Consider the following 11731-nt stretch of genomic DNA (forward strand, 5'->3'; position numbering starts at 1 on the left):
GTAATGCTGCGTATATTCACTAAGAAGTAACTACAAAATACTCAAGTTGCCAATGTGTTTAGTAAGTGCTAAATACATTGACAAGGGAGATAACGTCCGTTGACTCTGACCATCTGGCCATGGGTAACGTGTCTGTTATGGTAGTAACAGACAAGTTACTATTAGGGGTTTGTTGGCTTAGCCTTTGTTTGCTACCAGTAATGGCTCATCAAATCACATTTTGCTTTAACATGATTTTTTTAAGCCACTTTATTTGGTCATTGTACAGTTACAATAACAATGTACTATATGTACAGTGCCAATAAGCCATTTGAATTTGGAAAAAATTTTTTGAATTAATTAAATTAAATTGCATTTAACCCATCCTATTGTATAGCAGCAGTGGGCAGCTGCAGCGCCCGCGGACCAACTCCAGTTCTTCTTTCCATTGCCTTGGTCAGGGGCACAGGCAGGAGTATTAACCCTAACATGCATGTCTTTTTGATGGTGGGAGGAAACCGGAGCAGCCGGAGGAAACCCACGCAGATACGGGGAGAACATGCAAACGCCACACAGCAAGGACCTGGGACAGCCTGGGGTTCGAATCCAGGACCTTCTTGCTGTGAGGCAACAGTGCTAACCACTGGCCACTGTGCCACCATTATGATCATATTAAACAAATCAGACAAAAGACAGTGCAAGTCCTATCAAAACCTTCAGTTAAGCAATGTTTGTACATCCCGCTATAAAAACATAGCCCAATGTATGACAACTTTTTCCATGCAAATGATTTGGATTAATTGCACAGCTGTTAAGTAAGCTAGCGGTTCAAGACATTTCAAAAGCAAACTGTATACATCTACAAGGCTTAAATTGGGCAGATGAAGCCAGACATCAGTTGTGAATACCTCTAAACTGCCTCGTTTGACAGGATTGAGCACTAGTAATTTCTTCAGTAGGTTTTCACAGTCTGTCGACATGTAGAAAGGAATACGATATTTCCCCCGTAGGACTCTCTCTCTCAGCTCCTGCACAGCAGCACACAGACAGTAAACCAGACAATGAGGCTACAATACATCGGTCTAAATGGCTTTATGCATGCTCAATAATCCAGGTAAGAAAATCAAAGAAAGTTGAATCAGTTCATCTGGACACGTTTATTGAGAGAGAAACGTTTCATCACTGTGACCTCTTCACTCTAAACTGACTGCAGGTATCCCCACCCTTATAAACAACACAGTGGCATAACGACCAAAACCAACGATCGGTTTCATATGCAAATTGTTGTGAGCATTAACTAGAATTTCAATGGCAATGTGTACTATTCACAGAGGATGCACAGGGAGTCAAAGAGGCCATCTATGTGAAGAGAGAACATCCCTCCCCGAATCAAGGGGGGGAGCTAAGAGTACATCCGTCACCATTTTACAATGCTGTGATTGCAACTATTCCCCAATCCTCTGTGAATAGTACACATGGCTGTTGAAACTCTAGTTAATGCTCACGGCAGTTTGCATATGACACTGATCATTGGCTTCGGTTTTTATGCAACTGTATTGTCTGTGAATGTTCTCATTCATCCAGGTCATGGTTATCCAAAGGAGTTGAATCAAGTGCAACTGGACTTGGTATACACTCACCGGCCACTTTATTAGGCACACCTGTCCAACTGCTCGTTAACGCAAATTTCTAATCAGCCAATCACATGGCAGCAACTCAATGCATTTAGGCATGTAGACATGGTCAAGACGATCTGCTGCAGTTCAAACCGGGCATCAGAATGGGGAAGAAAGGTGATTTAAGTGACTTTGAACGTGGCATGGTTGTTGGTCTGAGTATTCAGAAACTGCTGATCTACTGGGATTTTCACGCACAACCATCTCTAGGGTTTACAGAGAATGGTCCGAAAAAGAGAAAATATCCAGTGAGCGGCAGTTCTGTGGGCGAAAATGCCTTGTTGATGCCAGAGGTCAGAGGAGAATGGCCAGACTGGTTCGAGCTGATGGAAAGGCAACAGTAACTCAAATAACCACTCATTACAACCGAGGTATGCAGAAGACCATCTCTGAACACACAACACGTCGAACAACCTTGAGGCAGATGGGCTACAGCAGCAGAAGACCACACCGGGTGCCACTCCTGTCAGCTAAGAACAGGAAACTGAGGCTACAATTCGCACAGGCTCACCAAAATTGGACAATAGAAGATTGGAAAAACGTTGCCTGGTCTGATGAGTCTCGATTTCTGCTGCGACATTCAGATGGTAGGGTCAGAATTTGGCATCAACAACATGAAAGCATGGATCCATCCTGCCTTGTATCAACGGTTCAGGCTGGTGGTGGTGGTGTAATGGTGTGGGGGATATTTTCTTGGCACACTTTGGGCCCCTTAGTACCATTGAGCATCGTGTCAACGCCACAGCTTACCTGAGTATTGTTGCTGACCATGTCCATCCCTTTATGACCACAGTGTTCCCATCTTCTGATGGCTACTTCCAGCAGGATAACGCGCCATGTCATAAAGCTCGAATCATCTCAGACTGGTTTCTTGAACATGACAATAAGTTCACTGTACTCAAATGGCCTCCACAGTCACCAGATCTCAATCCAATAGAGCACCTTTGGGATGTGGTGGACCGGGAGATTCGCATCATGGATGTGCAGCCGACAAATCTGCAGCAACTGCGTGATGCTATCATGTCAATATGGACCAAACTCTCTGAGGAATGTTTCCAGTACCTTGTTGAAACTATGCCACGAAGGATTAAGGCAGTTCTGAAGGCAAAAGGGGGTCCAACCCGGTACTAGCAAGGTGTACCTAATAAAGTGGCCAGTGAGTGTATATCTGTGAAGACGTTTCGCCTCTCATCCAAGAGGTTTCCTCAGTTCGTGCCTTTCTGACTAGACCAAGCTAGTCTGACTGGCTGGTGATGAGACTCAGAATTTATCCTTTAGGAGCTCTGACAACGACTCCTAGAGGATAAATATCTGAGTCTCATCACCAGCCAGTCAGACTAGCTTGGTCTAGTCAGAAAGGCACGAACTGAGGAAGCCTCTTGGATGAGAGGCAAAACGTCTTCACGGATATATACAAAGTCCAGTTGCACTTGATTCAACTCCTTTGGATGCAACTGTATCGTTTATAAGGGTGGGGATACCTGCAGTCAGTTTAGACTGAAGAGCTCACTTAGATGAGGGATGAAACGTTTCTCTCAATAAACGTTTTGCCCAGATGAACCGATTCAACTTTCTTTGATAATCAGTCTAAATCCACCTCGAAACCCCACTAATAGGTAGGTTGATAGGATTCACATCTTCTTCTTTTTTTTTACATGACTACTCCTCCTGCTGCCAAAGTGAGCTTTCAATTGCAAGAATCATTTCAGAAAATCTTGCAGCACTGCAGAGAGTTTTGTACGACATAGAGTTTAAAAGAGAAGCACACCAACAGTGACATCTGGAATATCAAAAAAAGAATAAACCTTAAGGTTCTGTCCGTCGAACGGCAGTGACCCGCTGACCAGTGTGTAGAGGATGACCCCGAGGCTCCAGACATCCACCTCAGGCCCGTCATACTTCTTCCCCTGGAAGAGTTCTGGGGCGGCGTAGGGTGGGGAACCGCAGAAGGTATCCAGTTTGCTGCCCAGAGTGAACTCATTGCTGAAGCCGAAGTCAGCTATCTTGATGTTCATGTCTGCATCTAGCAGCAAGTTCTCAGCCTGGGACAGAGATGGGAGAGATCAGCGCCTGCATTGTATCAGCATTAAAACAGAACTTGTTGATATACTCTTGGAGACAGTGATGAAATACAAACTGAAATCTATGGTGCAGTGTAGATCCTTACCTTTAGATCCCTGTGCACTATCCTCCTCTGGTGACAATACTGCACGGCAGACACAATCTGAAATACAGACAAACATATGCACGTCGCACGTATACACACATACACATGCAGGCACAGGTCACAGCACATTACAGGTAAAGCATGCATTAGTATACAACCTTTACTGAAGTGTTACTTGACAACTTATCATTTCTTGACCTTCTGATTTGCCCTTAAGTGAATAGGAAGCAATGGTGTGGTTTTATTGGGCCCAAAAATGCCTCCCAGGCAAAAAGTACTTTATTAGGCAAAACTCAATAATGATAATGGATTATGTTTATATAGCAATTTATAAGCTGTTGCTATGACAAACAGCACGGACGTCTTAGTGACTTACATACCAAACAAGCTATCAATCAAATGATGACACTTGCTATGGGCAAAACACACTGCGCCTTCACTGATGCTGCCTGCACACATGGTTCACACACACACACACACACACACACACACACACACACACACACACACACACACACACACACACACACGACCCACATTGTTGCCAAACACACTTCCTGAGTCATCCAACGTCATCACTTCACATGGATATTTGAATATTGACCTGAAAGAGTTGGACGCCATTTTGTTTTTTGCTCTGTGTCTGTTACCAGGAACGTTGCATTTTTAATAATTTACTTGTAGATAGTTATTTTGTAAATAATGTATGCCTGGAATAAAAGCAAAATCAAAAATGTCTGTAATTTTGAGGCCAAAAACTACCAATGTCAAAACTGATGACAGCGTTGATCCTATTGACTTTTAGAGTACCCTGTACATCAGTGGTCACCAACTGGTAGACTCCAGTCCAAATCCGGACCATGAGAAGCTTCCATCCGGACCGCGAAGCCTTTTGACATAATGAAAAAAACGACAGGCCTATTTTTTATTTCATCATTACTTTTTAGCAGGCACAACGAGGCTAGCTCAGTACACCCGTCCGGGTCCTACGACGACGGGTTGCTACCATAGGTTGCTACGTATGCTATGTTCTGGTACAGCAGCAAGCAGACCGAGGCACACAGTAAGATGCAACTTTTAAAGACTGAAAAAAAAATGGCACTATCACCAAGTTAGGAAAACTGACAGTGTAAATCGAGTCTTCTGAGATGACTGGACAGAAAAGTACACATTTATTCTTCCTCTATGAGCTCTACGAGGCCGGTGTGCCTCATTTGCTCAGTCCTGTTGCAGTTGTCAAAAGTGGAAATATGAAATGCTATTACTAAGCTAGACACAGACACTTCGAAGTAACTAACCCGCAGCAGTCCGAGGTAAGGACGCGGAAAATAAATGAGCTCAAAGCCCAGTATGAGGGATCCACATGGGTCCTCTCTCACTCCCTCGCAGCACAACAGCGAGCATACGGTGTTCGCTGAGAATACAGTGGATTTTAGGACAACATAAAAAGCCCTTTACAGATGGGGAAATAGTGAAGGAGAGCACGGATGCTGTGTTCAACCTAAAAGAGCACTTTATTTAGTTTTCCTTTGAGGATGTTACATTTTTATGGACTGAAAGGAATGTATTTACCATGCAAATCCAGAGATGAAGGGTTTATTGCACTTTGTTTATCGTTCATCATATGTTTGTCCAATATAGGCACTGTATTTTTGCCTGTCTGAGTTTATGAATGATTTTGTATCTTTACCAAAGTAACCTGGAGCACAGAAGAGATCAGTGTTCAAAAACAGATACATTTTAAGGATTAGTTATGTCATGCCAAAAACATGTTACTGCAAAACTGAGAACATTTTACATTTTGTTCAATAAAAATGTTAACTAAATTGACTTCTTCAGTTTGGCAAAAAGCAAGAGCCCATATTTGTGGGTATCTAATTGTTCGCACCTCAGCAGGGGAGGAGGGTTGACTTACTGGACCTCTGGCAATTTTAGTTGAATACCCCTACTGTATATGATTGGTACGGATATTAAATATTTGCATTACTGAACTTGACTGCCTAATATTATAAGACCACTAGATGTCAGTGTAGCATCAGTACAGACAAACCTCAAGCCCCATCCACTTGAGTGGAGCAACACTATTGGCTCTCCATCTTTGCTTTACAGTTGGTGACTAAGCCGGGTCTAGGAACTCGGCTTGGTGCAGTCTCCAGACTACAAACTGTGGGAAATAACAGAATGACGGTGGAAGTGTGAGTCTGGTTAGCGCTCCAGACTGGTGGCTTTACTGCTGACTCACCTGTCTGAATTTGGCCCTGGCTTCCTTCTCCTTCATCCTACCGTGGGCAACCAGGTAGTCAAACACCTCCCCTGGAGCGACCGCAGGAAGAGAAAACACATCAACATCATCCTCATCTTCATCCACATTTTCATCATCACTGGCACCCTCATCATTGCTATCCTCGTGACTATGAAAATTTTATCATTTCATCATATTATCATTTCTATCATCTTCACTACAGCTTTGAGTTATAAAAACATGTGCATTCAGGCTTAACGTCACCTCAGGTAAAAACCATGCCCCTTAATGGTATTTGTCGATCAACAACGCAGCAGTCAACCATTTGGTTTAGCGGATAACGGGTCATGTTAGGACTTAGAAAGATCAGAGGCTTTATGTGTTGAATATTACATCAGGGAAGATGCAGCTAAGCTTTATGTAACCATATGGCACACATCTATTTTTTGAACATTCATTTAATGTTATTTAAACCCATACTGGGTCAGATGACAAGCCAAAATCTATCCGGACACGTATAGTATGTAATGTATCTGTGAGGAACCCTCCTGGACTTCAAGTAAAGGTCCACTAATTAAGAACATTTTTGAACTTCCTTTTTTTTTTTTTTTGGGGATTTTCCCCCCTGTTTCTTCCCAATTGTACCTGGCCAATCATCCCGCTCTCTGAGTCGACCCGGTCACTGCTCCACCCCCTCTGCCGATCTGGGGAGGGCTGCAGACTACCACATCAGTCAGTCAATCAATCAAGTTGCATTTTTAGCGCTTTTCTAGCTGCAACAGCCATGCCTCCTTCGATACATGTGGAGTCACCAGCTGCTTCCTTTCACCTGACAGTGAGGAGTTTGGCCAGGGGGACGTAGCACGTGGGAAGATCATGCTATTCCCCCTCCCCCCTGAACAGGCGCCCCGACCAACCAGAGGAGGGGCTAGTGCAGTGACCAGGACACAAACCCACATCTGGCTTCCCACCCGCAGACACAGCCAATTGTGTCTGCAGGGACGCCCGACCAAACCGGAGGCGGAGGTGGACACCCCAGCTTCAGAAAGTACAAATCCGACCATGTATTTGTTCTAGCCATTCACTAAAGAAGGTGATTTTACTCTGCCTGGCTGAAGAGTTGTGCTAATTAAATTCAGCTGGTGTCGTGTATGGGTGGAACAAATATGTGGCACAACTTTTACTTTCTGAAGCCGGGTTGTCTACCTCTGGTTGCTGATATATAATCCAGTTAGTCAAGTAAATTTTCTATGAGACAATAAAAGCCTGTTTCATGCTATAAGCAATCATCAGCTGTCAATGACACTACTGGAGGAAGGACATATACCATCTACTGCGTCATCATGCACATCACGGGCACATTGTCCAATGGGGAAGGGAGATGTGCAACGTACAAACATTTCAAAAACACGTGATCGCTACCGACCAGAGTTGCAGACATAGATATAAGCACCTATTTTGTAATTACAAATAAGTCATGACAAAAGACAAATACCACCCCCCCCCAAATTGGACCGTTAGCAATCACGTGTTTTGTTTCATTGACAGCTGATGATAGCTTATAGCATGAAACAGGCTTGTACTGTCTCATAGAGAATTTACTTGACTAACTGGATTATTTTGCTCCTTATTTGTTGAGCACTTTCCCTACCATTGAGTGTTTCATTTAAAAAAGTTATATATATGCAGAGGTGTACACCCCGGCTTCAGAAAGTAAAAGTCCAACCATATATTTGTTCTACCCATTCACTAAACAAGGTGATTTCACTCTACCTGGCTGAAGACTTGTGCCAATGAAATTCAGCCAGTGTAGTGTATGGGTGGAACAAATACGTGGCAGGACTTTTACTTTCTGAAGCCGGGTTGTCTACCACCTCTGCCATGTTGGTAGGCAACGGAATAGACCGCCATGCTACCCGGACGCCCTCGTTTTTGAACTTCTGATGAAATGCTTTTATCCTCATTTTTCTTTAACAGTAATCGTAGTATATAATAACTGTTTAATCACCATTGTGATACATTGTAACTGGGTTCTGACTTAATGGGCTGATGCAAAGTAACAAGGAGAAAGTCGAGCGTTTGCAGCAGAGAGAAGTCATGGTGCCCAGTAAGAATGAGACAGAAGAGCGAAATTCTGAAACTTCTCGTTTATACTGTTGAAGGTCACGGCAGCAGCAAAGAGTCTCCTGACTGGGGCGCCTCCAGCTGAATGGTTAGAGCGTATACCAGCATACCACATGGTGGCAAGCTCACTACTTTGAATGCAGCCCCTGACCATTGTTGCATGTCTTACCTCTCTCTCTCTCTCTCTCTCTCCATTTCCTGTCTACCTCCACTATCACTATCTATCCATCCATCCATTATCCAAGCCACTTATCCTTAAATCAGGGTCACATGGACACTGGAGCCTATCCCAGCAGTCAGTGGGTGGAGGGTGGGGAGACACCCTTGACAGGCCGCCAGGCCATCACAGGGCCCGCCCACACACACACACACCTTGGGACAATTTAGTATGGCTGATTCACCTGACCTACATGTCTTTGGACTGTGGGAGGAAACCGGAGTACCTGGAGAAAACCCATGCAGACATGGGGAGGATATGCAAACTCCACACAGAGGACGACCCAGGACGACCCCCAATGTTGGACAACCCCGGGGTTTGAACCCAGGACCTCCTTGCTGTGAGGCAACCATGCTAACCACTGCGCCACCATGCCAATCACAATCTAACAAAGTTATAAAAAAAGAGTCTCCTAATTGAAGAAAATGTTCGATCAGGGGGCTGTTAGACCCCTGACTGAATATGAATGCTGAGATGCCACCTCTGAGCTGGGTTTTTTTTTTTTTGGCAATACATCCAGTGAGAGACAGTATGCACAAATGTGGATGGGTTAAGAAATACAAGAAGGAGGTAAAGAAAACAACCTTTTCCCCACCCTGACTGAGGACACCAGCGATGAATTCAACACAGCATGAAATGCATGTCCTTTCTGTTATGTTACATCACCAAGTTATGTTACGTCCCCAATCTGGTGTAAAGAAACAGTTCTTCAAATATGAGGATGTCACCAAGAAAACGCTAGCAGAGGCAGCTGCTGCCTGTGATCTTGCTTTTTGGAAAGTCTTTGAATGCACTGCCAAGTCATTTTACCACCCCGTCAGCACATTAGCATGCATACATACATAAATCCACCTAGCACTTCTTACTAAGCAGAGGTAATAGTCTTTTGGCATACATTTTGTATAGTCTATATTCTATGTATATTTCTTAATATAAGTATATTTTAATGTATTTTAACCTGCTCTCATGTAGAGTGTATTGAACTGCATTTTTTTTTGGGGTGGGGTTTCTTCTCCCTTTTTCTCCCCAATTGTACTTGGCCAATTACCCCACTCTTCCGAGCTGTCCCGGCCGCTGCTCCACCTCCTCTGCCAATCCGGGGAGGGCTGCAGACTACCACATGCCTCCTCCGATACATGTGGGGTCACCAGCCGCTTCTTTCCATCTGACAGTGAGGAGTTTCGCCAGGGGGACGTAGCGCATGGGAGGGTCATACTTTTCCCCCCCAGTTCACCCATTCCCCCCGAACAGGCGCCCCGACCAACCAGAGGAGGCACTAGCGCAGCGACCAGGACACATACCCACATCTGGCTTCCCACCTTCAGACACGCCTAATTGTGTCTGTAGGGATGCCTGACCAAGCCAGAGGTAACACGGGGATTTGAACCAACGATCCCTGTTTTGCTCGGCAATGGAATAGACCGCTATGCTACCCGGACGCCCCCGAATTACCTTTTTATGGACGAAATATGCCATGTAATTTGTACTGATTATCTGAATATTATGATGGTTCTGTGGTGGTGTCTTCTGGTGTGGACGGCATTCCAGCCAGAGGAAAGGAAACAAATCCCGCTGATATTGATTTCATAGTGGCAACTTGTTTTGTGACAACCGTCAATGGATGTAATTTTGGCTAAAAAACTGATAGGGACGTATTTGTTTTCTAGCAGGTCACACCACATGATCACATCACATGCTCACACAATAACACACACACACACACACACACACACACACACACACATTGCCCACAGTGTCTAAAAAGTATCATCAAACAGGTGCTTATAGGTCATTGGGAAGGCTATTTCTTTCTTTTTTTTTTGGATTTTTTCCCCTTTTTCTCCCCAATTGTACTTCGCCAATTACCCCACTCTTCCCAGCCGTCCTGGTCGCTGCTGCACCCCTCTGCCGATCCAGGGAGAGCTGCAGACTACCACATGTCTCCTCCGATACATGTGGAGTCACCAGCCACTTCTTTTCACCTGACAGTGAGGAGTTTCGCCAGGGGGACGTAGCGCATGAGAGGATCACGCTGTTCCCCCCTGAACAGGCGCCCCGACTGACCAGAGGAGGTGCTAATGCAACAATCGGGACACATACCCACATCCGGCTTCCCACCCACAGACACGGCCAATTGTGTCTGTAGGGATGCCTGACCAAGCCAAACCAATGATCTCCGTGTTGTCAGGCAACGAAATAGACCGCTGCGCTACCCGGATGCCCGAAAGCCTTCCCCAAGGCTTGTTGCTTCATTAGATTGTTTTATTTTTTTTATCACTTTCGGTCCTCCTGGCAGCCCCAGGGGACCAAGTCAGTAAAACTGTACTTACCGCCACTGGCGTACTCCATCACCAAATAGAGTGTCTTCTCCGTCTCAATCACTTCAAACAATTTCACTGAAAAAGAAATCGGGGGGGGGGGGTGGCAAGAGGGGAACGAGAGAACAAGAGGAGGCATTTGTCAAATACCCACAGTACGTCAAAATTAAGGAAGCACCAGGGTTAAAACTAACGGCTGTGTGATAGCAACAGCTGTCTTTGTTGGTATGGCTATCTCAGCGACATCAGGGTAACTATTGCAATGTACTATCATTTGGCCTATGCAAACTATTGTAATATTAGTAGAAGAAACAATTCTCATGTGGCACTCATGCATCTCCCTCAAATACGCAACTGAAATCAATATCTAGCTATGCCCTTGGCACAAAGCTAATGTTATTGTCTTTCCGTCAAAGCTTTTGCAGGAAAACTTGGCTCAGATGTTGCAGACGGTGGTCAGAGCCCCTTAAAGGCACCACTCCCATAGCCGAAGATGTGTCTTAGCAGGAACAAGGTGAGTCTATTATTACATAAGACGTTGTGTTTTCAACATCAGCACCACACATTATAGCCGTTGTAGTAACTACTACTACCATTGTATTTGAACACTGAGTTTTTGGACTATTCTTGTACTGTGACTGTTTCCGTGCCTATCAATTATTATTGTTTTCCTGATTTTTTTTCTCCCTTTTTCTCCCCAGTTGAATCCGGCCAATTAACCCACTCTTCCGAGCCATCTCGATCGCTGCTCCACCCCCTCTGCCAATCTGGGGAGGGCTGCAGACTACCACATGCCTCCTCCGATACATGTGGAGTCACCAGCTGCTTCTTTTGACCTGACAGTGAGGAGTTTCGCCAGGGGGGACGTAGCGCGTGGGAGGATCACACTATTCCCCCAGTTCCCCCTCCCCCTCGAAAAGGCGACTCGACTGACCAGAGGAGGCGCTAGTGCAGCGACCAGGACACATACCCACATCCGGCTTCCCATCCGCAGACACAGCCAATTGT

At 45.0% G+C, this 11731-nt stretch overlaps 1 protein-coding gene across 7 annotated transcripts in view; it reads right to left on the reverse strand.

Annotated features, from left to right (window-relative positions):
- The window catches only part of LOC130122420 (serine/threonine-protein kinase MARK1-like), a 47679-nt gene that overhangs the window by 9567 nt on the left and 26381 nt on the right, over window positions 1–11731 (reverse strand). For 6 of the 7 annotated variants that reach the window (XM_056291327.1, XM_056291328.1, XM_056291329.1 and 3 more), the window contains exons 5-9: window positions 10736–10801; window positions 6065–6135; window positions 3823–3879; window positions 3461–3697; window positions 888–1007 (exon numbers count right to left, since the gene is read on the reverse strand). In XM_056291327.1, coding sequence (XP_056147302.1) covers window positions 888–1007; window positions 3461–3697; window positions 3823–3879; window positions 6065–6135; window positions 10736–10801 — 551 coding nt within the window. The remainder of the gene's footprint in view (window positions 1–887; window positions 1008–3460; window positions 3698–3822; window positions 3880–6064; window positions 6136–10735; window positions 10802–11731) is intronic. The other variant, XM_056291330.1, reaches the window with a different exon arrangement.

The sequence above is a fragment of the Lampris incognitus genome, chromosome 13 (assembly GCF_029633865.1).
Source record: "Lampris incognitus isolate fLamInc1 chromosome 13, fLamInc1.hap2, whole genome shotgun sequence".
In the NCBI taxonomy this organism is placed as follows: domain Eukaryota; kingdom Metazoa; phylum Chordata; class Actinopteri; order Lampriformes; family Lampridae; genus Lampris; species Lampris incognitus.